This window comes from Microcebus murinus, chromosome 4, assembly GCF_040939455.1.
Source record: "Microcebus murinus isolate Inina chromosome 4, M.murinus_Inina_mat1.0, whole genome shotgun sequence".
Lineage (NCBI taxonomy): Eukaryota > Metazoa > Chordata > Mammalia > Primates > Cheirogaleidae > Microcebus > Microcebus murinus.
Genome location: NC_134107.1, coordinates 20947292 through 20974869, shown reverse-complemented (window position 1 = coordinate 20974869; position 27578 = coordinate 20947292). Strand labels below are relative to the sequence as shown.

The following is a 27578-nucleotide window of genomic DNA, read 5'->3' as shown; positions in this document are numbered from 1 at the left end:
CCCCTACCTTTGTGGCTGTCAACAGCAATGATTCCTAGGGTAAGATGGAGACATGAGATATCCTCTGAGTACTTTAAGGCTATAGAACATGAGAGGTAATAAACACTGACTTGAGAAATCTCAAATTCATGCACAACCAGAGCCTCCTTCCTTACACACAGGTTCCTTTCAATGACTCCATTGCTTTCAACAATCCTTGTAGCAGACAATATGTCCAGCAGTCTGTTTGTGTCTCCACCTAGCGAGACTATGAGTACCAGGCAGAAGTCACAGGCAGAAACCAGGCTGTGGGAATGGTCCCAGGACCACCTGTCCTGTCCTTTCCCTGTGGGAAACAATATAGTGTGGGCTATAGTGGAGGAGGCTCTTGGAGATGAGAACCACTGAACTGCTTTGTACACTTCCTCAGGTGTGTGATGACTGTGTGGTGTTACGCAGTAACATCGGGACGGTGTATGAGCGCTGGTGGTATGAGAAGCTCATCAACATGACCTACTGTCCCAAGACCAAGGTGTTGTGCTTGTGGCGTAGAAATGGCTCTGAGACCCAGCTCAACAAGTTCTATACGAAAAAGGTACCCAGGATCTCTTTTTGGGCTAGGGTTGGGGTAGGCGTTGAAGGCCAAGTATTGAGTTCCTCACTGGGAAGTTAAAATTCCAAAATTGGGCTGGGCACGGTGGCTTATGCCTATAATACTAGCACTCTGAAAGGCTGAGGCAGGCGGATGGCTTGAGGTCAGGAGTTTGAGACCAGTTTGAGCAAGAGCGAGACCCCATCTCTACTAAAAATAGAAAAATTAGCCAGGCATGGTGGTGTACCTGTAGTCCTGGCTACTCAGGAGGCTGAGGCAGAAGGATCACTGGAGCCCAGGAGTTTGAGGTTACTGTGAGGTAGGCTGACATCATGGCACTGTAGTGCAGGTGACAGAGCAAGACTCTATATCAAATAAAATAAAATAAAATTCCAAAATTCATGTCTGGAGCCACATTTTTGTCCCCAGCTATTGTGTGGGATACCTGAAGCTGACTGAGGTCCTGGCATCAGCCTAAGCCTTCAGTGGCTTATGGAGCAGAGGTTGGGGACAGAGGTTGCTGGCTCACATGACAAGACAGCTCTCTCCCCCTTGTGCCACAGTGTCGGGAGCTGTACTACTGCGTAAAGGACAGCATGGAGCGTGCTGCTGCCCGACAGCAAAGCATCAAACCCGGTGAGAAGAGAACGGTTTCCTGCAAGAGAGTCTTCCTTCTCTGTTTACCAGTCCTGCGTGCCAGAGGCCTGACAAAGAAGTCAGGTGGTGGGGCTCCCTGCCTCACCACTTAGCTGATAACCTCCTCCCTCACCACAGGACCAGAACTGGGTGGCGAGTTCCCTGTGCAGGACATGAAGACTGGGGAGGGTGGCTTGCTGCAGGTCACCCTGGAAGGGATCAATCTCAAGTTCATGCACAACCAGGTAGGTGCAAGCGGCAGCACAAGGCTTCCCAGCCCTGTTGTTCCATCTGTAATAAAGACCAGTGCTGAGGCCCCCAGCGTGTCCCAGTGAGCATGAGAGAGGGCCTCTGCAGCTAGAGGGAGAACTGGAGCAGCCAGACCCAGGAGGAAAATCACAGGGAAGGGCACAGTGACGTTGGCGACCACCAGGCACTGTGAACGTGCAGCAGGGAGCCTGTGGGGGAGGCTGGAAAGAGAGTGAGACGTGGCAGCTGTGCTGCCCCATCCGTTAGACTCCGCACAGTGTGAGTGGGAGCGTCTCACTTGGCCCGTCTTCGCAGTGTCTCTGCCTCCCTTTATTCCCAGGGTGTGCTTTTGCTCGGTGGTTTTGCTTTGAGAGTCTAGACTGGCTGGTCTCCTCGCGTGTTTCTGGTGTGCTTGAAGCTTGTGTGTGTGCGTATGTGTGCGTGCGTGTGTGTCACTAGCTTGTATCTGTCCTCTTTGGAGTGTGTGTGTTTATTTGCATTTTTCCTCTCCTGCTGATTCTTCTTCCTGTTCTATTCCTTCCTTTGAGTGTTCCCACTCTGTCCCCTGCCCCACAGGCCCCATTCCTCTTCTTTTGACTGGGGAGGACTTCTGGATACATCTTTCCCTCATTGTGATTCCACCATAGGAGCTGACTTTTTTTTTTCTCTTGGTCTTTTAACACAGTGTTACTTTTTCTCTCAGTGGACATTCCTTAAGCTAATTCCTTTCTGAGGCCAGCGCATCATCCCAGGTCCGTTCACAGCTTGACTCTTCACACAAGTGCCTTCCCTCCCCTTACCCGATGTCCTGGTTCCTCTCCCTGAGGCTCGGAGCCAGATCCCAATGTGTGGGGCCCCACAGCCCTGGCCAGGCGACAGACGCTCAGGGCAGGTGGACGTCTGACTGTGACTGTGGCTTTCTCCCTCCACTTGCCATTTTAGTTCTCTTGCTTTCCGTAATCTAGTGGGCAGCTTTGGTGTAACAGGAAATAGCTGCCCAGGCTTCCTGGCAGCCCCCTTAGTATATTTTCAATCTAGGGCTTAAGAGTAGCAGCAAACCCCTAAAAGGCTTAGGGCCAGCCCAAATTGGGGTTTACCGCAGCACTTTCCTGGACTGCGAAGGTGCCAGCACTTTTGGGGGAGCAGATTTCTGACCATGTTTTAGTGCTGTGGCCTCCCCTTCTGAAGATGAGATCCTGATAATCAATGCCCAGATGCTCTGACCTCTTTTTTGTACTGCCTTCGGTGTAGCCCCTGTGCGCCCACCTCATTGTTTAGCAGTTACAAAGCATGTACAAACTGGTCTGTAGTTGAAGGGTTGGCCCCTAGAAGAGAGAACCTACATAGGAGCTTCACCTCACAGTCTGATGAGGAGATAATGGCCTGTGGTCCGTCTTGTACCACAGCAATCAGTGGGAGAGGGAGAAGGTCTGGACCCTCCTGGTGAACTTATAGAGTCTGGGCTGAGCAGGAGAAGCACAGACTTTGGATTCAGGACATGCTTGGATTTGAAGCCCAACTTCAGTATTCATGAGCATATAAACTTTCTGATCTTTAGTTTCCTCATCTATAAAATGGGGGTGATACTATATACTGTGCCACATAGGTGTAAGGATTATAGGATTTGTAAAACTCCAAGTAGGTGCTCAGCAAGTGGTAGCTGTTATTATTATCACCACATACTTCTTGGGAGATCCTGGATCCTGCTTCAAGAAGGATACCAACACCTCCCACCCCAAGGACAGTCTGAGGGGAGCTTTGCGCCCGTGCCAGCCCTCTGCGCCGGAGGAGGATGCATGGAAGGGTAGAGACCTGATGGGCTGAGTCGGGGGACTCCTGGGGCACAGTGTCCTATGGGCAGAGGGTATGGCAGGCAGCCCAGGCCAGCAGAGGGGCCTTCGGGTTGGGTTTGACCATTAAAACTAACACCTTCATTTCTCTCCCATGCTTTCTCCTCCGGCCAGGAGCGGAAGGTACATGCCCTTTCTGCTATCTTCGCTTCTTAGCGCTTTTGAGTTGTGTGTGTGTGGATTCTTCTGTCCTCCCTTTGGGAAATAGGTTTTCTGTGTGTGGGTGGGGCTAGAGCTGGGAGAGTGTGCTTTGTGGGGCAGGGGTTGAGCCTCTGGGCCTTACCCCACCCTCCCTCCCTCTCTTGCAGGTTTTCATAGAGCTGAATCACATTAAAAAGTGCAATACAGTTCGAGGCGTCTTTGTCCTGGAGGAATTTGGTAATTACACTATTTTGCTCTTAGGTCTGGACTCACATGGCAGTAACTCAAACCTTGGAGCTCCAGAGGAGGGTCTAGGGGCAGGGAGAAGAAGACCCTCTACAGAGAGGTCAGGAGGAATAGGAGTGACAGGGAAGAAAAGGGAGCCCTGAGATGAGAGAAGGGAAGAAGAAGGAAAAGATAGACAATGGGTCGCAGAAGAGCAAGTGGCCTTAGACGAGTTTAGAGCTAATACTGAAGAAGCTCAGTGAAGTAGCGCCATCTTCCCAAGCTTGGCTGGTGGTCAGAAAGTTCTGGGGCAGAGCGGACTGGTGACCCCCAAGCTCTGCTGTATCCATGTGGCCTGTTGCCATCTCTCTAGCAGCCCAGCGCTCCACCCAGCCTCCCTGGCAATGCTCTGGTCTCCACCTGGCCTCTGTGCTAGAGTAGGGGCATGAGACATCACAGGTAGACTCACTTGAGGGGCAGAGAAGCCTAATGGGCCTCCCAAGCAGAAGGGGCAGTTATAGCCAGAAGCTGGGAGCCAGACTGCCCCAGCCAGCACTAAGGAGTGGTGTAGTGTTTCTCACCCTGGGGCTTTGAGTTCCTGCTGTGTTTGTGCTTCATTCTTTTGTGCCCCTCATCGCTGCTATGAAAACCTTCGTTCTCCAGCAGGTAAAGTGACCTCGGCTCGGCTCGTGCTGCCTCTCCCCAGGTCCCTGCCGTGGGCCCTGCAATGGGTGGGAGGGCTCCCTTCAAGCCAGCTGCTCACATTGCCAAGTCTCTCTTCCTCTCTCTCCCCACCTCTTCCTCCCAACTTGCCTCCACCCTCCTGCTGGCTCACTGGTTCCAAGTTTCCTCCCCTCATGTGCTCCCTTCTCTCTTCTGCCAGAGAGATGTTTGAGGGAGTCTTCCAACTCAGGAGAACGACCTGGGGCTTCTTGCTCTACCTTTGATGAGTTTATTCCCTGCTAATCCTGGGTTCCCCCAGATTCTGCCTCTCAGGGTCAGAAGAAGGTGTGGCTAATTCTCATCCTGCCTTTTCCAGCCCCCAGGGGGATGCCATGCCCCTCCGCTCCCAGTCTCCAGGGGCCATGACCGTGGCTGATCCTGGGGGCCCTACTCCTTCCTCTGGCCAAGTAGAACCCCTGCATGGCTGGAGCGGGGTGACTCTTACCGTGCACTCTGGGCTGTGGACATGTGTGTATTCTGCCTGATGCTCCCGTCACCTCCCTCCCCGGGTGCTGTACTCGCCTGTCTCTTCTGCTCGGTGTGTCTGCTCCAGAGCCCTCTGACGCTCTCCCTCACACAGGCAGGCCTGGGCTTCTCCTGCCACTCAGGGAAGGACGCTTCCAAGTTTGATGGGTTTAGTGTCATGATACTTCTTCATCCAGCCTCAAGACCCTCTGTGTAGGGGGCTGGGCGTAAAAGGAACTGGGTTTAATACTACCAGCCTTTTGGGTCAGTGACAGGGATGAGTTCACAGGCGTCTCAGCAAGGTGGGCAAAAGCTAGAGACAACTCTATTCTCCTGGCCAAAAGCTAGGAATTCCCCCTGCAGCTCCTCAGGGACCCTGGAGAGTAGCTATGACCAGGCTGATGAAAGGCTAGCCCCTTCCATGCTGGGGCTTTCAAAGAAGTGGGTAGAACCACAGCCATCAAATAAAGAGCCACTGAAGACTTCAGAGGTCTAGCTGAGGAGTCTGGGACAATGTTCTCTCATCCTGCAGGGTCTAGACAAAGCCTTGGTGGCCTCTGCCCTGTCATAGCCTAAGCTGCTGCAGCCACTGTGAGAGGCCACAGAGGGGAAGGGGACCCTGGTGCCGGGCGCTGCCGCCTGGGGGAGCATGGCACTGTTGCTGTTAGTTTTGAACTTTCTGTTTTGTCTCTTGCCCGTCCGGTTTTAGTTCCTGAAATTAAAGAAGTGGTGAGCCACAAGTACAAGACACCAATGGTGAGTATGTCACCCAACCCTGACGGGCCGGTCTGCGAAGGGCTCCCTGGGACCTTCGGACAGGAGGAAGGGTGGGCCCTCTGAGTGCACAGGGGTGTAAGAGGGGACTTGGTCCTGGTGCCAGAGATCCAACTGAAGCCGAAGCACATCTTCAGCCCTGGGAGACAGGTGCACACCCACTAATCCCCTCCCACTGGGACAGCTTCTGAGGCCTTGCTTGGGGCTCGCATTTAGCCCAGAGGCCCAAGCCCAGTGTCAGGACAGGAGGTGCCCACTTGGCAGATCATCCACATGTGAAGATGTGGGGATCTCAGTGTTGTTGATCTGTCTGGTTTTCTTTCCCCTCTAGGCCCATGAGATCTGCTACTCTGTGTTGTGTCTCTTCTCGTATGTGGCTGCAGTGCGTAGCAGCGAGGAAGATCTCAGAACCCCACCCCGGCCTGTCTCTAGCTGATGGAGAGGGGTTAAGCAGCTGCCCCCGTGCAGGGGACGCCTCTTGCCTCTTGCTGTTCCCAAGTACACGATGCTGCTGTGACTGAGGCATGGATGATGCGTGTATGTTCTCTGCAAGCCCCTCGCCGTGGCTAAGTTGGTTACCAGTTATGCGTCTCTGAGTGTGTCTTCGAGCATGTCTGTCACAGGGCTAAGCTAGACCCTTCCACCTCCTCCCTCTCCACTCCCAGAAGACCAAACTACTATCCCCTCAGGGCTTAAGTGTGTGAGTGTGTGTGTCTGTGTCTGTCGGGCCAGTGTGAGCCCACTACTGTGTGTCCTTGAGACATTCGTGTTGTGGTTCCTTGTCCTTGGCGTCATAACCTTCCAGTGCAGGAATCTGGCTCCGCATCCTCTGTGATCCGGTAGGACTGGGCACCTGGAGAATTCCACTCTGTGTGGGCGAGGGGAACTTGGGGCCTGCCTCCCGGACGAGGGGCAGGCACAGAGGGGAAGGAAGAGATGGGGGCAGCTGGAGGGAGTGGCAGCCTCCCTGCTTCCTTACGCATTTCTCAGGCTGGCAGCTACTGCTTTGCTGCTACCTGCCATGGCCTCCTTCACTGCAGCAGAGCAGCGATTTCCCTGTGGCCTGCCGTGCCTTCAGCATGAGAGGACAGAGTCGTCAGGGCTAGTAGAGTCCCAGGGACCGCCGGCTGCTCTGCCCAAGCATCAGGGAAGGGTGGGAAAAGCCCAAGTTCAGTACACATAGCTGGTCTGCAGGCAGTACCTCCCGGCACTGGGTGCCAGAAGGGAAAGACGGCCTGGGGGTGGGCAAGAGATGACTGTAAATATTTCAGCTCCTCATTATTTATAGAAAATGTACAGCTGTGTGAATGTGAAATAAATGTCCTTGACTCCCCTTGGGCTCCCTGGCTGCCTTGCGTGATTAAGTGACACCTCTTAGCTCAGGCCTGAGGAAGGCTGTCCCTAGACTCTAAAAAGATACCTTCAGGCTTGAAGGAAGAAGGAAGATGAGGTCATCCACATCCAAGCTCTGGCACAGAGGTCTCAGCTCCTGCCTACCACTCTCTGGGCTTTCAGGGCTCCCAGAAGAGGCTGTCTGTGAGAGAGCTCTCCTTCCCTGTGGCTCCGGGGCCCTGCGGAGGGCTGTGGTGCTATGAACTGGCCACTAGAGGGAGCAGCCGGACTGGCATTGACACCTGAACAGAGATTAATATGGCAGTGAAAAAAAATCCAAATCCCTGGCCCTCCCCGTTCCTTGTACAGGTTATGTGTGGTCCAGAGAGGTCCTGTGACTCAGCCGGGGCCTCCCACAGGGTCTGAAGCCCAGGGCTCTGGACTCCTGGCCAGAAGTGTCTTCCATTGACTGGGAAGAACACTTACGAAGCAACCCTATGACCAGCCTTCATGGAATTTCTATGCCACAGAAAAACCTGGTGCTCCACCCACTACAGTCAGAGAACCTCTGAGACCTGCTGGCTTCCTCTTCCCAAAAGGAAACTGATGATCAGATTTAGGCTCCCTATAGGAAAAGTAAGAGCAGAGCAGGGCCCTGGCCCCTCCACCTTTCTGGTCGCAGTGTCCTGGGTGGGACAGGATTGCTTTCTCCCATGTAAGACACGGGTATGGATGGGCTGTGGGCTTGTTGCTCACTGGGACCCCAAAGCAACCCAGCACAGCTGCACTCCAAGCCTTGTGGACACACAATCACAATATTGAGATTCGCCACTACCTCAGCCCCAAGCTGCTGTGACCATGGGCCACAGGGGTTGTCTGAGCACCTGGGACCAGGCAGGAGCACCCCGGGTTTCTGGCTCTGTTGCTAAATACTTTCCTCTGTCACATCTCCTCAATGAGGAGTGAGTGTAGTGGGGGAAGACTGAGGTTCCTTCTAGGATTAAAGCTTTATGAGCTTAGGGGTCCACTCTGAGCCTCATTTAACCATCAGGAAACAGAAGACCTGCCCTCAGTTTGTTGTGAAGATAAGTAAATGCCCCAGTGATTTGTTGTGGAAACAACACATTGGAATTGGGTAGGAAGAGTGAGTTCTCTGTTACTGCACTGATCTTTTATTGCCCTTATACATTGGGAAGCCATGGCAGGCCTGTCCTCAACTGCCATTTCTTGAACCCACCCCCCTTTTGCCCCAGAGATCCAGGAGCTTCCACAGAAGGCCTGAGGGCCAGTGCAGCCCCCACCCAGGCCTCCCATCATAACTGTTGCTCGCTGGTCCGTCCTCTCCCCAGCCCTGGAGACACACTTGTACACACACATCCGACAGCAGGAAGGGGCTTCTCCATCTTCCCTCCAGGCTACTGGCACATAGGGCTGGCATCTGGTTGTACCTGAGACACAGGTTCGCTTGTAAGTGAACTGAGCCCACCTGTACCCTCCCATTTCCTGATGGCTGCCCCTGGACCAAGAGCCAGGGCTTAGCCTCTGACTGGGGCCCTGGGTGTCAGAGTGGTCTGGAGTACGTACCTGCCCATCCCCAGGGAGCCAGCCTGGTCACTGAGGCACTGCAGGAGAGAAGGAGGCCATGCCAGAAAGCCAGTACCCAGCTGGACACCACGGGATCAGTGCCCTTGCAGCCAGAGCAGCTGCTTGGACCAGGACAGCAGAGCAAAGCCCAGGGGCCCCATTGCTGCCCTTCTCTCTCCACCTCCCAGACCCTGGCCCAGCGAGTTCCTCACCTCGCACCTCCAGGCGGCACTCACACTGTGCCTCGCCCTGTAAGTTGGTGGCCCTGCAGACATAGACACCCCCATCAAAGGGGCAGGGCTTTCTGATCTCCAAGGTCAACACTCCTTGCTTGCTGAACATGCGGAAGCGGGCATCTTGTCCTAGGTCCAGGCCATTCTTGAACCAGGAAATCTTGGGCTATAAATGAGGGGGGGAAACCATCCCAGGTTGAGAGGGGCCTGGCAGGAACACAGAGAAACTGGCCTTTGTGTTTCTACTCTGGGGTCTCCCACTGGAATCCCAAACTATGCCCAAGGTGTGCATGGAGATGGAGCCAACAGTGAGTACTAAGGCCCTCTTCAGAGAGAGGGACCTGGCCCAGACACTCCAGGGTGGAAAGAAAGCAGGGGACACAGGCTGGGAAGAGGACTGCTGGTGGTTATGGCCTACAAGCCCTGTCCCCGTGTCAGCCTGGACCAGGGCCTGAGGTTGCCTACCTTGGGGCTACCCCGGACGGCGCAGCAGAGGATAGTGGTGTAACCTGCGATGACTGAGCGGTTCACCAAGGGGCGGGTGAAGCTTGGGGCCTCAGAGAAATCCAGGGCCTTGTAGTTGGGTGGCTCATATGTGATGCCTGTTGGTGATAGGACTTGGAACCAAGAGGGCCACACCAAGCCAGGCTCCCCTCCCTGTTCCCACTGCCTCCCTGCCCTAGCAACCCCCTACCCCCAGGGATGAGAGTAAGGGTATAGCACCTGGTCTGGGGATGAAGACAGGCTCCTTGGTGGTGGCAGCTCTGTCACTAGGACCAACCATGTTATGGCTGAAGACCCGGAAGTAGTAGCCATTGCCAATAATGAGCTCTGACACAACACAGTGGGTGCGACGGTAGTGCTCCAGGACAGTGAACCACTCCTGGGGGGGGGGGTTATGAGGGATCCATGGGGCTCAAGGCCTCCCCCTGCCAGGGGCCTCTCCTGAGTACCCTTGGCATCTCCACTCCTGCTGTGGAGGGAACCGGATGGGCAGAGGAGGGGTGAGGTGGGCCCGTGGGAAGGGCGGCTTAGACCCAGGTCTGTGGGCCTAGGAAGGTTATGTGGGGGGCCTAGGACCTCAGGCTCACCATGGTCTTCTTGTCAGCTTTCTGCACTGTGTAACCCCAGATCTCTGTGTTGCCATCATCTTGGGGTGGCTTCCACTCCAGAGCCACATTAAAACCCCAAGCCTCGGTGACCTGGATATCCTGGGGAGGACTTGGCTTGTCTGAGGAGACAGACCCGGCCAGATTGGCCTCCTGATACTGCCTGAGTCAGAACAGAGGGACGCCAGGCTCCAGGGGCCCCTCACCCCCGCCAGCCAGGACCCGGCCTGCCACCTTCTGCAAGGGCTCTGGTCTGGGCCCTGGGCCCTGGTAACCCAGCTCAGGGATAGGAAACTAGTGGACACAGAGGGAGGCCCCAGGGCCACGTACCAACGATCTGCAGGACCAGCGTGGCCTTGTCCTCCATGTTCTCAATGCGCACTGTCACCTGGTAAGTGCCTGAGTGGGCCCGGCGAGCAGCGCGGATGAACAGGATGGTGTCCGTGGGGCTGTTGCGAATGCTCACCTCCTCACCTGCCAGCGGTTGCCCCTCTTTGGTCCAGGTCACCTGAGGCCGGGGCTTGCCCTGAGGGCAGGGACAGCTCAACCCTGGGCTTGGCTCTCCCCAAGAGCCAACCAGTATCCTGGCCTCTGAGGCCTCAGGGTCTGGTCCTCCCGAGACATTCCCATCGGCTGGGTGTCAACAACACACCGGAGTCTCTCCCCTTGGAGACAGGGAAGGGGCCAGCCCTACCTGGAAAGGAATGAGGAGGTTCACAGGCTCTCCAACCTTCCTCTGGATGGTCTGGCGCAGGTGCCTAGGCAGCTGGAGCCGCGGCCGTTCTGTGGGTACAGAGTGGGTGGCCAAGCGAGAGGCCACCACAGCCCCAGCCCTGAGGAGCTCCCCAGCGCCATCCTGTCTTTAGGCAGCGCCTTGCCCTTCCTTCAGCTCCCCCAACCCACACGCCTCCAGCCCACTCGGCCCCAAATGGCTCACAGAGCTCCTGCTTCCACTGGAGCCTCTCCACACTGCTGCAGGAGGCAGGAATCAGAGAGGATAAGCAACTTGTTTGAGGTCACACAGCTAGTAAGCCACGGCCAGGACGTACACCTATTTAATAGACTCCTGTGCTGTTCCCACCCAGGTTGCTGCCTCTTTGCAGCTTAGAGAACCAACTCTTACAAGACTGTCCCTTTGTTGGGACAAGGAATCAAGAAATGGGAGGTGGATCCCAAACGGACCAATGTGACCTCGAGTGGAGTCACTGCTCAGACCTGACGACAGAGATGATAACCTACCTGTCGGAGCTGAGAGACTCACTGAACAGAGCTTGGAGAGTATGGCCTGTATTTTCCCTGTTCCAGAACTGGGGGGCTGACATAGAAAAGCTTGTGCCCTGAGCCTAGGGCATGGATGAAGGGTCTGCTGGACTGTCCCCACCTCCACTGGACACCACCTTGGGAGTGAGTGGCAGGTCTTGGGACTGTGTGAGGGGCACTCACGCAGTATCTCCTGCACCGTCACAGGCTCCTGGGTGGTGACGGGGCCTCCAGGCCCTGCCACGTTGTGTGCTCGCACTCGGAAGAGCAGCCGGGCCCCCGTGGGCAGGTCCTTCACCAGCATCGACGTGCGCTCCGTCAGCCCCTGCAGGGCGGCCACCCACTCCGAGCCTGGGGGTTGGGACAGGAGAGGCAAGGCCACAGGCTGTGTGGACACCAACACCCCATCCCCACTGCCCACCCCTCTGCTGGCCGTTGGGCCCAGCAGGTGACAGGTGCTCGCCTGGGGGTGGGAGGGTGGTGCCGGGGCGCAGGGCACTCACCGCCCTCCCGGCAGTACTCCACGCTGTAGCCGTCCAGGCCCCCCGCTCCCACGCGCTCTGGGGGCCGCCACTTGAGGGAGACCGTGGTGTCAGAGACGTCCTCCACTGCCAGGTGGGTGGGTTCGCTGGGGGGCCCTGGGCAAAGGAGAGGTCAGAGAGGGGTCTGAGCGAGCTTGGGCAAGCTGGAGATCCATGACCCAGACCCTCCGCTGCCGGCTGGTCACACGGGGAGGACGTCCCCTTCCGCCGGCTCCGAAGCACTTGAAGGAATGTTTTGGTCCCATTAAAAGATGTGTCTCCAGACTGGGTTAAAAACAAACAGCAACAGCAATGACAAAAGAGGGACTCAAATAGGAAAAGATGGCCAAGAGAGCACAGAGACACTTATGGGGAGCCCTGTCAATTAATGGTAATTTAAGTAAAAAAAAAATTATTCTAAAACATGAGAATTTCCTGGCACTGTATGATTAGGTGAGTTGACTAAGACAAGTAAACCAAAAGTCAGTCCGTAGAAAGAGAGGCCTGGACCCTTCTCCCCATAGGCACCCCCTGCTTCCTGCCATCTCCCCAAGCTGTGCCCCTCCCCCTGGGCTCAGGGGTTCCCGTGTCTGCCCCTTCCACAGACAACTGCTCCCCCAGACTCACACGTAGGGGCAGGTGTCCCTCGAGAGCCCTGCCACACCCTCAGCATCTGCTCTCCCCTCTCAGCCCCCACTGTACAGATGAGGAAACCAAGGCTGCCAGGAGAGATGACTCCAGACGGCCTCTTGAGGACGATGGAGCTGGCTCTGCAAACCACGTCTCTGATTCTTGGGCCAGGACTCTCCACAGACAGATGGCCCCAGACCTCTCTGGTACCCACCATCCTTGCCCAGTCCCACATAAGAAAAACCCTGGGTTGAAGGGAATGGGGAACAGGGGACAATTAACACTTAGTGAGCACCTGCTGTATGCCAGATGCCCTGCTTGCGTTATCTCATTTCATCCTAACAGCTCTCTATAATCTATGTAGTGTTGTTATCCCCACTTTGCAAACGTGGAAAGTGAGGCTCAAAAAGTAAATCAGACGTGGAAAGTGATCCTAGCACTCTGGGAGGCTGAGGTGGGCGATCGCTCAAGGTCAGGAGTTCGAGATCAACCTGAACAAGAGCAAGAGCCCCGTCTCTACTAAAAATAGAAAGAAATTAGTTGGCAAAAAAGTATATAGAAAAATAGTTGACTAAACTATAGCTGACTAAAAAAATATATAGAAAAAATTAGCCGGTCATGGTGGCGCATGCCTGTAGTCCCAGCTACCTGGGAGGCTGAGGCAGAAGGATTGCTTGAGCCCAGGAGTTTGAGATTGCTGTGAGCTAGGCTGACGCCACGGCACTCTAGCCTGGGCAACAGAGACTCTGTCTCAAAAATAAATAAATAAATAAATAAATAAAGTGAAGGTGGTGTGAATCTCAGCTCCACCCCCTACCATCTGGGCCATCTCAACCAGGTCATTTAACTTCCCGAGCCTATTTCCTCATCTGTACAATGAGGTAGGTTATCCCTAGTTGAGGATTAATGGGGTCCGTGGATGCAAGTGTCTAGTGTGCCAGCCGTCCTCAGAGCAGCTGCTGTTATTGGGGCCCCTTGAGCAGGGACAGCGCGGGTGGCAGTGCCGGGCCAAACAGGCTCACCGATAGGCATGAAGGGCTTGGAGGCAGGGCTGGGCCTGGACATGCCGATGGCATTGACTGCGTAGACGCGCATCTCGTACACCACGCCCTCGATCATGCGCCGCGCCTCGTGGCTCAGCTCCCGCAGCAGATCGAAGTTGAGCCGCATCCACCGGTAGCTCTTCTTCTTCTTGCGCTCCAGGATGTAGCCTGGCGCGTGGGAGGTGGGAGCTCTGGTCTGCGGCCCAGACACCCCCGTGCCCTGCCCTCGCTCTGTCCCCTGCGCCCTCGGCTCACCCAGGACTGGCTGCCCGCCATCGTAGGCAGGTGGCTCCCACTGCACTGTGCAGGAGTCCTCGCCCACGTTGCTGATCTTGGGGGCCGCAGGGGCATCTGGCACGTCTAGAGGGGATGGGGTGGGCCCACATCAGCCCTGCCCGGCTCAGGGCCCTGGACAACGTTGCTCGTCCCCTCGCCACCCCACCCAACTTCTACAGGCTGCCCCCCCCCCACAGCCAAAGCAATCCTCCTAGAATGCATTTCTGATCACGTCGCCGGCCTGATCACGCAAGCAGCCCTTTACGGCTCCCCACATTCACCAGTGTCCTAGGTCCGATCCTCTCCGTCCTCCCAACTCATGCGGTCCTCCACTTACACAGAGTTGTTTCATTCATTCTCCGTACCCCAAAGCCCCTTCACCCCTTCATGCCTTTGCACACACTGTTTCCTCTGCCTCGCATGCCTTCCCCGCCGTCTTCTCAGCCTCCTAAAGGCTTCGCCCCTAGGCACAAGGAATGGCTCCATGCTCAGTGCTCCCACGGCCCTAGCTCATGCACAGCAGTATCACAAGAAGTCTGCTAAATGTGTCTGCTTCCATCGCCCCCTAAAGCAGGGCTCTTTGCAGGCAGAAAAACCCATCCTACTGTCCAGCTCAGACAGCATGCCCTGTGATGTTTGTTGAGTGACTGAATGAGTGAATGGATGGCCCCTCCCTGGAGTTGCCCCTCTGTGTTCTTTGTCTTGAACCCTGGCCAGCCTCACCGATGACCTTGACTGTGATGTTGACTTGGTCCTCGCCCACAGGGTTCTTCACCGTGACAGTATAGACGCCCTCGTCTTCCTTCTCTGCCCCCTCAACTGTGAAGATGCTTCGGTCCTTGGTGGTCTCCACACGGACCCGGCCCTCGGTCTCACACAGCAGCTGGGAGGGAGGGGGAGTTGGGGCAGAACTCAAGTCAGACCCCAGAGGCCCCCGCAGCCTCTGCAACAGCCAAATGGCCTGAGACGGGAACAGACCTCAGCACAGGTGCATGGGGGACACAGCCTGAGGGGAAACTGCACCCATGTGAGCATCTTGTTCAAAAACCTTTATGTAGCACCTGCCGTGGGCAGGGCACCAGGGCAAAGGGGCTTTGTATGGAACCTCAGGCAATTGCCTGTCCTCTCTGTGCCTCAGTTTCCCTGTCTGCTGAATGGGAATAGCATGACCACAGAGAGCTGTTGTGAGGATCCAGCAAGACCCCAGGTAGGCAAGCCTGCAGGAGAACCAACACCCTGGGCAGCCACACGTACCAAAAAGTGCCAGGGAGACCCACTCCCTAGTCGGGAGGAAACACAAAGTCAAGGTCAGCTCAGGATGCAGGGAGCCAGGGCGCAGCCCGGTCACGAGAGCTTCCTGGCAATGTCAAGGGCGTCAACACCCTCGTGAGGGGCCTGTCAGTTACCTACTCTGCAGTGCACCTGCCTGAGACGTGAGGGCCCCATGGGGACCCTGTCTGGGGCAGGAACACACCTGGCTAGGTGTGGTACCTCCAGGGAGACCTCGCCCAGGGGTGGACACCAGGTGGGCAGAAAAAGACGAAAGACAAATGAGCCATGTCCTGACTTCAGCCTCACTCACCTTCTTGTCAAACACCCACTCGTCGCTGGCACCTGCATCCTCTGGGGCGTCGGGGGCTGGCCTGGCAGGGGCCTTACTCCCCTGGGAACAGAACAGGAGGGAAGTAGGGGGAAGAGGGGCTGGCTCAGCCTGAAGGGCCCCTCTGTCTCTCCTTCCACGCCCCCACCCCCGCTGCCCACCTTGCCCTGGTGTCCCGCCATGGCCAGCTGCGGGCGTGCACGTTGGGGTGGGGTGTGGTGGGGAGTGGGTCCCAGCACTCCTCAGCTGGTCCTGCACACTCATTTTACAGGTGGAGAAACTGAGGAGTGACCACACTACCTGTGTGATGGTCTTCTGCCAGATCACAGTGGGAGCAGGGTCCCCAGAGATAGGGACGTCCAGGCGTAACTTATTCCCAGCCACAACCACGATGGTATCCGGCATGCGGCCGGGGCAGTCCAGGTGGATCTTGGGAGGTTCTGGTGGGGGATGAAAGGGGGGGAAGCTGGGAGGAGCACAGGTCACTGGGAAGGAGCCCACTAGGGGCACCCATGCCCCCCGTTGTTGGTTTTTATTTTTAAAATCTTACTGACATATAGTTTACACACAGCAAAGTGCCCAGATGTGAGCACAGTCTGATGAATTTTGACAAAAGCATACAGCTGTGTAACCACTGAGCCAGTCAAGATCCATCACCCCAGGAAGTCCTCACATTTCCATCACCCCAGGAAGTCCTCCAGGAGGTTTTTGATATTCAGGTCACCTAGCATAGCACCTTGCAAACTGTGTTCGGGGCCACACCAATGTCCTGCCAGAAACAAATATACTGGGGACCCACCCAGGGTTAAACAAAGTGAAGCATTTCTTTACCGTGGGGTTTTTCAGACCTTTCGCATGTTAATGCACCTTCCGCGTCAACAAGCGGTGAATTGAATCAAGTGTTCAGTGTATCCCAAACTGATTTCACCATAAAACCCTTTAAAAATGGGTTAAAAACGCTAAGTGAACCCAGTTTGGAAAGCACGGAGCCTAGAGCATGCCTCAGCCCGGACTGTTCTCCTGAAGTTAGAATCCTAAAATGTTTGACTACAGCTTAATCTAAAAGCAAGAGAGGTACTTCCAAAAGAAGAAAAGACGTAATAATAAAACTTCCCATCTGTGACACCATTTGACAGCTCTGACAGGTCACCTCATCCCATCTTTGTAACCATGCTGTGGAGGAGGTACTGTCAGGACCCCCATTTTAGAGATGAGAAAACTGAGGCTCAGAGAGATTATAACTGGCCCAGGGTCCTGAGTGGCACAGCTGGAGCTGGGCCTCAGGGCTCCCTCCGTGACCCTGCTCCTCCCTGTCTGTGAGTGAGGGGGCACACAGCTGTGGGGGGTGCAGGGAGGTGGGCAGAGCTGAGGTGGCACGCAGGGCCCCGAGACTCACCTTGCCTGGGGACAAAGTCAATCTTGACCTCTGCAAGAGAAGGAAGAGCAGGTGACACGGGGGCCAAGGCAGGAGCCAGCGACAGGGACTCCCGGCCCTGCCGCCCCCACCCGCCCGCCTGGCGCAGGCTCACCCATGAAGTGGAGCTTGGCGGACAGGTTGCAGGCGAAGCCCTCGGGCACAAAGCTGTAGTCAGCCTCGTCGGCAGGCGTGACGTCGTCAATGGTCAGTTTGTGGACCCTGCAGGGCAGCAGTGGCTCAGGGGACCCCAGTGGCCCCACAACCAAGGGGCCCCCACCTTGTCCTGGCTCGGTGGTGTTGCAGTTTTTAAAAATGTTTTGTTTTCCAATTTTCCAGCTCCCTTGCATGTTTTCAGAAGCAGGCAGCATAGACGTGATTTCTACCCCAAGGCGTCCCCTCGGCTGGGCTCTTGGAGACCGGACAAGGGCTGGGGCTCACTAATCTCTGTGAACTTGGGCCCGGCACGCCGGCCCAGATGCTCCGGGGGTGAGCCAGAGGGTGGCAGAGAGAGCAGAGCCGGCCTCCTGGGGCTGCCTGTCCTGCCCTGGTCACGGCTGGGTGGGGGCGGGGGGATCCTGACCTGTCAGTCTGTCCCCCTGTCCTCTCTGTCCCTGATGGACTCCCCTTCTCTGCAGGTGTCTCTCTCACCATATATCTCTGTGTCTCTATAACTATTTTTCTCTTTCTCTTTGTCTTTCTCTCTGTCCCTCCATCTTTCCATGACTCTAAGTCTCTGTCCTGTCTCTGTGCCTGTCTGTCTGCCTCTCTCTATTTGTCTCTTTCTGTCTCTCTCTCTGTCTCTATCTCTCCCTGTTCTCCCTCTGTCTCGGTCTCTGCCTGCCACACACACTCACCGCCCGATGTGCGACACCTTTATGCGGCTGTCGGGCACCAGCTCCTTCCCGTTCTTCAGCCACACGCCCCGCACGTTCTCATCCGAGACCTCGCACTTGAACACGGCCTGGTCCTTGGCGCCCACCGTCAAGTCGGCGATGCTCTGGTACACCTCCAGCTTTTTCTCTGGGGGCAGCGCAGAGCCCGTGAGCTCGGGAGGGAGTGTGGGTGTGGGCGAGAATCCCTGTGGAGAGCACGTGGGCTCGTGGGCGGCAGCGTGCTCGTCTGGGTACGTGTGGGCACGTGAAAACGCGTGTGCCTGCGTGTGACGGGTGTGTGCAGCGTACACAGGAACCTCAAAGCTCGGGAGAACAGGGAACACTTACCAGGCCCATCTGACCCTCCACACCCCTTGAAGTGGTCACCTCAGCACCCTCATTTTGGGTTTTTGTTTTTTTGGGTTTTTTGAGACAGAGTCTCACTTTGTTGCCCAGGGCAGAGTGAGTGCCGTGGCGTCAGCCTAGCTCACAGCAACCTCAAACTCCTGGGCTCAAGCAATCCTGTCTCAGCCTCCCGAGTAGCTGGGACTACAGACACGCGCCACCATGCCCGGCTAATTTTTCTCTATATATTAGTTGGCCAATTAATTTCTTTCTATTATAGTAGAGACGGGGTCTCGCTCTTGCTCAGGCTGGTTTTGAACTCCTGACCTCGAGTAATCCGCCTGCCTCGGCCTCCCAGATTGCTAGAATTACAGGTGTGAGCCACTGCGCCCGGCCTAGCACCACGTTTTGGAGATGAGAAAGGGGAGGCTCTGGTAGTCAAAGTGACTCACCCAAGGCCACACAGGCCTGACCCCTCTATGTGGCTGGTCAGGGCTGGAGTTGAGCCCCCACCCCCGCCCAAGGGCCTCACCCTGCACGATGAGCTCGGCCAGTGCCTGGCCCCCGCTGGTGTGCAGCGCGTAGTGCCCCGCGTCCTCCAGTGTGGCCTCGTTGATGATCAGGTGGTGTCTCCGCCCATCCTTCTTGAACCGGTATTTGAAGGTCTCCTCCCGGGTCAGCTCCACCCCATCCTTCAGCCTGGCGGGGTGGGTGGGCAGCAAGCGCTGTGGCCCCCTCTGGGTGGATGCCCCCAGCCCTGCCCACACCCCGCGCCTGGGGAACTCACCATTTGACCTGGGCCCCCTCCTCGGACACTTCACAGTCAAACTCCACCCGCTGTCCCACCATCACCAGCTGGTCTTCCAAGGGCCGCGTGATCAGCACGGGGGGCTCTGTGCCGGCAGGGAGAGCGTGAGCCCCCTGTGGCCAGCCCCACCCCTCCCCAGGCCCCCGGGCCCGGGGCCCGGGCCCACCTTTCACGAAGAGCTCCGTGCTGCACTTCTCACCGCCTACCACGCACTGGTAGGCCGCGTCGTCCGCCAGCGAGCACTGGCTGATGGTCAGGGTGCGCTTGGCACCCACGGACTCGAAGATGTACCTGGGTGGGGAAGTGGCGGGAGAGTCGTGGACAGACCTGCCCCAATGCAGCCCCTGGCCCCCCACCCCAAGCCGTCCAGGGGCACTTACTTGCTGTGGAGCAGAAGGAGCCATTGGAGCATTCCCGACGGAGGCAGTGAGACCGAGAGGACAGGAGAGAGGGAGTGAGACAGGCAGAAGCAGGAAGATAGCAAATTAGACCCGGAGAGAGGAGTGGGGAGACACAGAGTGTTGGGGACCCAGAGCCGGAGCCGCGTGTGGGGAGAGAGAGGCAGGGAGGCAAGGCGGCGGGGGCAGCCATCTCCTGAGGGGTCTCCCACCCCCTCAAGGTCCTGGGGCCCCCTCCCCGCCTGGGCGCACCTGCCACTCATCTGGATCTCCTGTCCATTCTTAAGCCACTTGACCTCGGCGTCAGGGTCAGCCAGCTCCACGGTCAGACGGATCTTGTGGCCTTTGCTCACCTGGTAGGCCGGCTCCAGCTTCTTCTGAAAGACTGAACACCAGCTCTCAGCCCCCCGACACCACGCCGGCAGCCTTCTCCCCAGGGCAGTGGCAGGGCCCGTCCTCCCCGCCCCTCTGAGCCTCCTGCCTCTGCCTCTCTCTGTGTCTCCCTAGTGTCTCTGTTTCCTTAACTGTCTAAGTGTCTGTCCTTGTCTGTCTCTCTGCCTTTGTCCTCTGTCTTCCTTGGGGTACTCTCCACGCACTTAGCTCAGGGGTAGGGCTAGGGGCTTCCAGAAAGATGGAAGCACGTAGGAGAACCAGGGATGGGACAAATGTACCTTCTTTTCCTCTTTTTTTTTTTTTAATTATTGTTATTTTTTGTTTATTTGAGACAGGGTGGAGCACAGTGGCGTCATGATAGCTTGCTGCAACCTCAAACTCCTGAGCTCAAGTGATCCTCCTGCCTCAGCCTCCCAGATAGCCGGATCTACTGGTGCCTACCACTACACCTAGCTAATTTTTATATTTTTTGTAGAGATAGGATCTTGCTGTATTGCCCAGGCTGGTCTCAAACTCCTGGCCTTAAGTGATCCTCCCGCCTCAGCCTCCCAAAATGCTAGGATAACAGGTGGAAGCCACCACTCCCAGACTCTTTTTACTATTATTACTATCACTCCTACTGTGAGATGTTCTCACCCTCAGTGGCTCTGTCTGCCTCACCCAGCCTCCATCTGCTCCTGCTCTGTTATCTGCAGGCCTTTGCTTGGTGTCCTCTGGGCCCAGAAGTTGGAGGGTTAACCCAGTAGAACACTTGCAGCATCAAGGGGATTCCTGACTTAAACAGGGGCCCCAGGCAGGTCAGGGCCAGGACATGGCGCATGGGGGACTGATGAGGCTGAGTCCGGCGGGGGTGGGGTAGAGAGCCAGGGAGCCTGAGGGAGGTCAGCAGGGAGGGCCTAACTCTTCTCCCCTTCCATGTGAGTCGTGTGTTCCCTGTGTATGTTTGGGGAGGGGCTCGTCTTCCCTGCCTCTGCACGGAAGCTGGTCCATCCGTTCAGTCCGCGGTTAGGGGGCGCTCGCTGTGTGCCGGGCGCCGAGCTGGGCTCTGAGGACCCAGCAGTGAGCGAGCAGGTAAGGCCGCTGCTCTCCCCGGCTCACAGCCGCCCGTGTCAGCACCTTGATGGGGCAGGGCTAGCCTGGGCCCTCTTTTATTTTTTTATTCCTATACCAGGGGCGGCTAACATGGAATCTTCTTTCCTGTGTGTCTCTGGGCTAAACTGGACTCCTTTTTTCCACGTATGTGGACGCAGGGGGCCAACGCGGGCCCTCTCCTGGCCACGTGGGAGAAGGGCCAACCTGTGCTCTTCTTCTCGTCGCGCTTCATGCCCTTCAGCCTCTTGAGCATGCCACGCAGGTCGGTGACGCCGTGCTGGAAGGCGATGCGCTCGTACTCCGACGGGGGCGCCTGCCGCAGGATCTCCCACACGTCCTCCTCGGCCGGTGCCTCCAGCTTCGAGTCCCTGTGTCCCGCAGTCCGTGTGGACAGGCCTCAGGGGACAGACGCCCTGTGGCCAGGGGCAAGACTGCAGCGCCCCCTTCCCTGGGACGGGGCACCCTGGGCCGGGGACTAAGGAGCTGTAGCCGCCCTGCCCCTCTTTTCCTGTCCTTCTGTCCGGGTGGGTTTGGCTGGCATGGCCCCTGGGCCAGGTGTGGGGGCCAAGGGAGCTTAAGGGGCGCTGGGGCTAGGAAGGGGTTCCTGGCTCAGCAGCGGGGGACCAGGGTGCTGGGCTATGTTGGGTACTCACCGCGGGGTCCGGGAGCTGCTGCTCCAGGTGGGGCAGAAAAGGTAGTGGACACATTAGTGGTCTGGGCACCTTCCCACAAAGACCCAGGACCCCACCGATGGGCCTTCCCCTCCTTCCTCCTCCCGCACGTGCACCCCCGCATGCCCACAGCTCCCACGATGCGCCAGGGGCGCCGTGCAGGCCCCGTGTGCACTGCCGCTGCTTCGTCCTCCTGAGCCCCGACAGACAGGAGGGTATCAGGAGACCCCGGGGCTCAGAGACTGGCCCCGGTCAGTGGGAGCCTCACCCTGGTCTGTCCGAGTCTGTCCCCAAACCCTGGCAGGGACAGGGACAGGATCCCAAAAGGGTAAGCTCCACAGCCGCCAGCACCCTGCCGCCCCCAGCACTCAGACCCCATTTCTCACTGTCTGGGCCGAGGCAGCATGAGCCATAATGGAGGGCTCGGGGGAGAGGGCGGGAGAGGACAGAACAGAAGTCCTCTCTGTTGTCTGGTGGGGGTAGACTGGGTGGACAATTTCTGTGGCTTTGGGGACCCTCTCTCAGCTTCTTCTGGGCCCCTGGAGTCTACTGAGGTGCGCTATTGCAGACTCAAGCGTGGGCGGCCTAGGGGACACTATGAGGACGACTGTTCACAGGACACAATGTCTGCAGAGCCTTGAGTGCCTCCCCGTGCTGAGATCACCCACTTGACAGACAAGGAAACCAGCTCCGGGGGGGGACCCGCTCAGTGACTTGCTCAGGGTCACACAGCTGGAGAATCGCGGTGCTGGGATTTGAAACTGCGTCCCACCACCCGCCCCAGGAGCTGCCACCCAGGGACTCACCTCTTCTTCAGCAGTGAGCTAAAGTCTAGAACCGCAGTGTCCTCGTGGCTGTCACTGTGGACAGGGACCCCAGTGAGGCTGCAGTGAAGGCACTGGAAGGCCCGGGAGCAGGACGGGGCGTGGGGGGAGTGAGAGGAAGAGGCACCGGCCAGACGCGGCTCCCCGCGCCCCTCAGAGCCCCGGAGGTCTGTGTGTGGTGCAGGTGGGGGCCGGGGAAGGGGTACCTGGTCCGCCGACCGCCTCCGCCCACGCTCCTGCGGGGTAGACTCAGTTTACTCGCCTGCCCAGGGCAGTTTACTCTCCCCCCATCCCTCACTGACTTCAGCCCCTACCCCACGTGCCCCCCAGCCCTGACCCCCAGGGGCCTCAGGCTCCAGCACGGGCCTCCCCCAGGCCCCGAGGACAGACGGCCACTCACGTGCGGCGGAAAGCTTCTCGGAGGTCCAGTTCTCCGGGGCCAATGGCCTCTGGATTCAAAGAGGGGAAGGAGGCAGGGAAGGGGCTTCAGAGGGGGCCATGTGAGGAGCCTTGCCCTGGGGTCTCTTAGCACCTGCAGACTGCCCATCCACGACACTTGAGGGTGGGCATCTGCCCCAGACTCCCACCTTCTCTGCCTTTCCAGGGGCCAGGCACCGGGACGTGGGGCAGTTTATGGACCCCAATCCCTACGGGTGGTCGGTCTCCCACTCATCCCTCAACTCACCCTCTACCTGTCCACCACTCATTCAGAGGGTGCCAGGCTCTGTGCCAGGAGCCAGGGACACCAAGATGATGAGACAGAGTCCCACCCAGGTGAGATCTGGACTCTGTCATAAGGCCTCCTCCAACCCAGGAAGCCTCCGTTGACCTCCGTCCCCAACTTGTGCACAGTGTTAGGCGCATGGTCGGCACTGATGTCTGGCCAGACTAGGCATGCTCTCTCGTGTTGAGAAATCGGGGTAGTGTGGGACGAGGACCCATGGGGAGGCCAAGCCCAGAACAAACACCAGGGCCCTCCTCACCATGGACGATGAGGTTGAAATTACAGCTGTCAAATTTGTCCTTGGTAGACACCTCGCAGCGGTAGCCGCCAGCAAAGGTGGCCTGGGCATCGGTGATGTGCAGCTCAAACAGGTAGATCTGTGTGCGAGATGAGGGGGGTTTTCAGGGGAGACCAGGGGCCAGGAGACAAAGCTCTTCGTCCATAAAAGAGACTGGGAGTGGCAAATACCTACCAACCTCACCTCCCTGGTTTAGTTAACCCATACAGAGAGTTTTGTATAGAGAAAGGGGCCCCTTCTCAAGACTCAAGACTGCCATCTGCTGGCACATGATCATGATAAAATACAAACCCGTGATGGTTACAAGGCAAATGGCATCTGAACAAGACGAGGGGCTTTTTGTGCAGTGCACAGCCTACATAGCTGAACCATTGGCCCTGTCCTGCCAGAGGTCCCTTTGTCTGGCCCAGGACTGTAGACGGTCGGGAAAAGCAGAGGCTGGGAGTCAACCTGGCTCTGAGTGACCTTGGAGCAGCCACTTAATCTCTCAAGCTTCGGTTTCCTCCTCTGTATAATGAGGAATTTTTTGTTCTGGTCAATCCCTGAGGGTCCCTTGAGGTCTGACACCCGCCCATCCAAGGGCTTTACAATCTCACTGGCTGAGGCCCTCATGCTTCATGGTGTCCCCAGCCTTCCTGAGCTCCCTGGGGCCCCAAGACTTGAGACTATCACGTCCTCCAAGTTCCCAAAGTCCCCCAGAGCCCTCCCTGGAGCCTCACGTGCTCCCTGGCCCCCTACCTGCCTCCCCATCTCCCCATGCCCCTTCCTTGCACCTCCTGCATGGTGCCGCCTTGCCTCCTGTGCCCCATGCTCTCCATGTCCCCTCTCCATGTGTCCCCACCACCCCGGGTGGACCCACCTTGCCAGCCCGGTCATAGCTGTCACGCAGCTGCAGGTGTTGGCCCACCTTGCTGCTCAGGTCCACCCACTTGCCCTTGAACCACTTGACCACAGGCGGTTTCAGGAGGCTGGCCCCGGCCACGCGGGCTGAGAAGGTGATGCTGCCGCCTGCAGGAGAGGGGTGACAGGCTGGGCTTGGGGGTGCCCTGCTTGCTGACTTCCTTCCCACCCCACCCCGGGGCACCGCAGCCCACACTCACCCACAGTCACCTCGCCGTCTTGAGGCCGCATCAGGAACAGGCCGATGGGGTCCTCGGGGGCTCCAGGGCACCCAGGCTCAGGGCCACTGGGGGCTGCTGAGCTTGACCCTGTGAGCAGAGAGGCCTTGGAGACCCTCCTGGGACACCCCCTACCACCCTGTCCCTCCCTGTCCAGCCCCTCTCACCTTCAGGACTTGGGGCGCTTCCTTCCAGTTCAGTGGCTGGGGCCAGGGCTTCTCCAGGGGCTCCAGTGGCCTCAGCAGGGGCAGGGGCAGGGGCTGGGGCTGGCATGGGCTCTGCCTTCTCTGGAGGGGATCAGGTGGGGTCGAGGTACAGCCTCTAACCAGAGACCTGGCCTGCACTCACCACGTCTCTCCCGAGCATCAGCCCCGTGAACCCACAGCCTGCGAGCAAACCCCTGCTGCCACGCCTGTCCTCTGCTGCCAGGCCACGCTCAGAGGCGGCCCGGGCTGAGCCAGGGGGCCAGCCTGCATCTCACCTTCTCCTCACCGTCACAGGCCACCTGTGCCAACGTCCTGGTGCGTGTGCCCCGAACAGCTCTGAGTCCACCCCTGCTCTGCTCCCCCAGGCTCCGGCTTCAGGCCAGCCCCCAGGCTGGGCTGGGCCCCTCCTCGCCCACACCTCCCGGGGCTCCCCTGCCAGCACACGCAGCCCGCCAAGCTGCCAGCTGTGCGTGGGTCGTCTCCCTGGGGAGGTCTCCAGTGGGACGATGAGGTTGTGGCTTGCTCATCTCTCAATTTTCCCACCTCCACAATGGCTGGAACAGGCCAGAGAGCCACATGGGGACACTCACAGAGGTGGTGTGCAGAGGGCACAGCCAAGCAAGGGCAAGAAAGAGTGAGAACACCTCCTGTGCCCTGGGCGGATGGAGAGGTGGCCGGGCTGCCCCTTCGCCCAGAAGCCCAGACCTCAGGGAAGGCTAACCAGGATCTTACCTGCCTCTATGACCTTGAGGTCAAACTTGACCTTGGAGGAGCCTGCGATGACTGCATAGGACCCCTGGTCGGCAGGGCCCACGTCCCTCACTGTCAGCGTGTGCCGTGTGCCCTCGGCTGCCAGGATGTACTTGTCACTGGCTCCAATGTCATTGCCCCCCCGCTGCCAGCGCACCTTCACTCCTGCCCGCTCCGTCTGGGCCTCGAACACGGCAGGGCTGCCTGCGGCCACCTCCATGGACCGCGGCTTCTTGCTGAAAGCTGAGACTGCAGGGCCAGATGGGGGCTGCAGCAGGCCCTGGCTGGACCGTGCCCCAGCCCTTGCAGCCCCTCTTATTAAATACTGTGATAAGCACTTCCCACGTACCACCTCTGTAACACTCAACAGCTCTATGAGGTGGGTGCAGTTATTATGTCCAGTTCTCAGAGGAGGACACCGAGGCTCAGAGAGGTTAAGTGTCTTGTCTGAGGTCACACAGCCAGTAGGCAGGAGAGCCAGGGCTGTGGTCCTAACCTTCACACAAGACTTTCCTTAGGTGTGTCCCCTGGATACTCTACCCTCCATGCCTGGGGAACCAGGGAGGAGCCCATCCCCCTTGCCCCCCACCATGGGGGCCCCTGGCAGGGCACAGGTACTCTGCCGACTTGGAATGTGGCTAAATTTGTCCAAGGGCCTCAGGCCCAGTGTCAGCAACTGAGATAAAGCTGGCCTGGGAGGGGGTTGGGGTTGGGGGATGGGGGCCTGGATCCCTGCCCTGGACAACCTCGGTGAGGGCACAGCCCAAGACCAGGCGCCCAGGCTCTGATTCTCTCTGCCCTTGGCCGAGGCTCAGGGGCCTCTTGACTGTTCTTTCCCAGAGAAGAGGGGCTGTGTCACCCTCAACGTGGGGGCCACACCACCGCAGGCTCACAAGACAGGTGATAGTCCACAGCTGGAGCCCACCCAAGCCTCCCTGTGCAGGCTCCCCGAGGGCGCTCAGTGAGCTTGGCTCCAGTCTGGCTAGACTCAGCTGTGTCTGCGTGAACCTTGCTCCAGGAGAGGGGACGTAGGGAGGGAGGGCTCCTCTGTGTTCTGAGAACACAGTGATGGCCCTGGCCACTTCCTGCCTTGGCTCTGTCCCCTCTGAGTGCCCCCTGGCCCTGAGTTACCCTCACTCTCATCAGAGGGATGAGAAAAAGAAACTGAGAGTCACAAAAGGACCCAGTAGGACCACACCCCTGTCCTGGGGCTCAGAGGCCCTGTCCTCACCAGCCCCCTCAAGAACTCCCTCCTAGCCCTCCCCCCAACTGTGGTCACCCCCAACCCCACACTCAGACCCACGCACAGGCCTGGAGCTACCTGGCTTCTTCCCTGGCTCAGGCATCTTGAGAGAAGTCACACCGGGTATCAAGCAGGCACAGGCCACCCGAAGAGGGACTGAGCGGGGGTCCTGCCCATCCCACTATATATGGGGACCTCCCCCCTTCCCAGGCTCTGCTTATCTGCCTCCTGCCCGCCACCTGCTAAATATAGACAAATTCCAGAGAGCTGAGGTCTCTCCAGGGAGAAGGTAGGGCCTCATTGGCCCTGCCCAGCTCCTGTCCCTGCCCCCCACCCCCAGCTTTCCTCCCCAATTCTTGGCGAGCCTCAGGGGTACCTCAAGTCCTGCCCGTATGTCTGTCTGATAGCAAATGGTGTGGTGGGAGTGTGCTAGGCCCCTAGCCCTTAGACTAACAGATGGAGAGCACCCCGCAGACAGGGTGGGCAGTGGTTGTGCCCACAGAGCCTGGGCCCAGGCTGCCCCTGTGCCTGGCACTGCCATTCCCTTAACCATGCAGCACCTTGGTGTCCTCATCTGTGAAGTGGGGCTGGTGACAGTAGCACCCACTGCATAGGACAGTTCCATGTATGAAGTGGGTTTATAAGTAAATGCTGCACCAGTGTTTGCTGTTACTACTTGGCCCACGCCATTGCAACTCAGGGGCCTGGGGCCGGCTTCGTGCTGTGGAGTCCTGGGTGGGCTTAGTCCAGAGCCAGGTGGGGAGGAGGCAATATTGGGGGCTGGTGTCGCCCAAAGGGAAGGGCTGTGTGAGCCTGCAGGTGAGGGCATCGGGGCGAAGCTCTAAATATGCCCCAAAGTAGAATACAGAAGCAGAGCTGGCTCTTGCCAAAGTCACAAGGATCAGCACAAAGATTAATGCCAGAATGTTCTGGATCCTCTCATCCTCCTCCGCACTGTTCCTCTGTGACCTCTTGCCTGGCCCCCTGTGACTGGACCCCACCCTTGTCACATCAGTTGCTACAGAAAGAAACAAATTACATGTGACCCCCTCCAAACACACCCAGTCTTAGGAAAGGTCATTTATCCCCCGTGGTGAGAAGAGAAAACTTCGGCATGTAAGCACTTTCCAGGTGGTGGAAGCTTTCCATCCATTTAAACACTGAAATTTATTATTTTCTGCCATTTTAAACACTTTT

General features: G+C 57.7%; 2 protein-coding genes across 51 annotated transcripts in view; one reads left to right on the top strand and one right to left on the bottom strand.

Moving 5' to 3' along the window:
* MADD (MAP kinase activating death domain) overlaps positions 1-6970 on the top strand; it is a 47744-nt gene extending 40774 nt beyond the window's left edge. For 29 of the 50 annotated variants that reach the window (XM_076001939.1, XM_076001931.1, XM_076001938.1 and 26 more), the window contains 6 exons: positions 410-574; positions 1135-1207; positions 1346-1452; positions 3615-3684; positions 5570-5616; positions 5966-6970. In XM_076001939.1, coding sequence (XP_075858054.1) covers positions 410-574; positions 1135-1207; positions 1346-1452; positions 3615-3684; positions 5570-5616; positions 5966-6070 — 567 coding nt within the window. In that variant the 3' untranslated portion in view covers positions 6071-6970. The remainder of the gene's footprint in view (positions 1-409; positions 575-1134; positions 1208-1345; positions 1453-3614; positions 3685-5569; positions 5617-5965) is intronic. The other 21 variants (XM_076001950.1, XM_076001949.1, XM_076001951.1 and 18 more) reach the window with 1 other exon arrangement.
* Positions 6946-25730, bottom strand: MYBPC3 (myosin binding protein C3). Its single transcript, XM_076001381.1, has 33 exons — positions 25679-25730; positions 25121-25387; positions 24350-24469; positions 24165-24272; positions 23924-24072; positions 23026-23143; positions 22443-22491; positions 22249-22278; positions 22025-22078; positions 21201-21221; positions 20752-20915; positions 19315-19447; positions 19045-19047; positions 18831-18955; positions 18644-18749; positions 18389-18555; positions 17494-17659; positions 16752-16858; positions 16619-16648; positions 15523-15662; positions 15205-15285; positions 14346-14505; positions 13602-13706; positions 13326-13514; positions 11656-11790; positions 11336-11503; positions 10587-10675; positions 10223-10418; positions 9875-10014; positions 9507-9666; positions 9249-9385; positions 8551-8949; positions 6946-8414 (listed from the first exon to the last, which is right to left on the bottom strand). The coding sequence occupies exons 1-32, from the start codon at positions 25728-25730 to the stop codon at positions 8578-8580; spliced, it is 4041 nt and encodes a 1346-aa protein (XP_075857496.1). The 3' UTR covers positions 6946-8414; positions 8551-8577.
* Between the last annotated feature and the right edge of the window lie 1848 nt (positions 25731-27578).

What these genes read in the sequence shown, in the direction of transcription:
- MYBPC3 (XM_076001381.1), bottom strand. Translation starts at nt 25,730, where the DNA reads ATGGTGGGGGGCAAGGGGGATGGGCTCCTCCCTGGTTCCCCAGGCATG. An exon ending in CCTCAAGGTCATAGAGGCAG is followed by an intron (nt 24,470 to 25,120) that starts GTAAGATCCTGG and finishes GATCCCCTCCAG; the next exon opens with AGAAGGCAGAGCCCATGCCA. An exon ending in GCTATGACCGGGCTGGCAAG is followed by an intron (nt 23,144 to 23,923) that starts GTGGGTCCACCC and finishes TCTCGCACACAG; the next exon opens with ATCTACCTGTTTGAGCTGCA.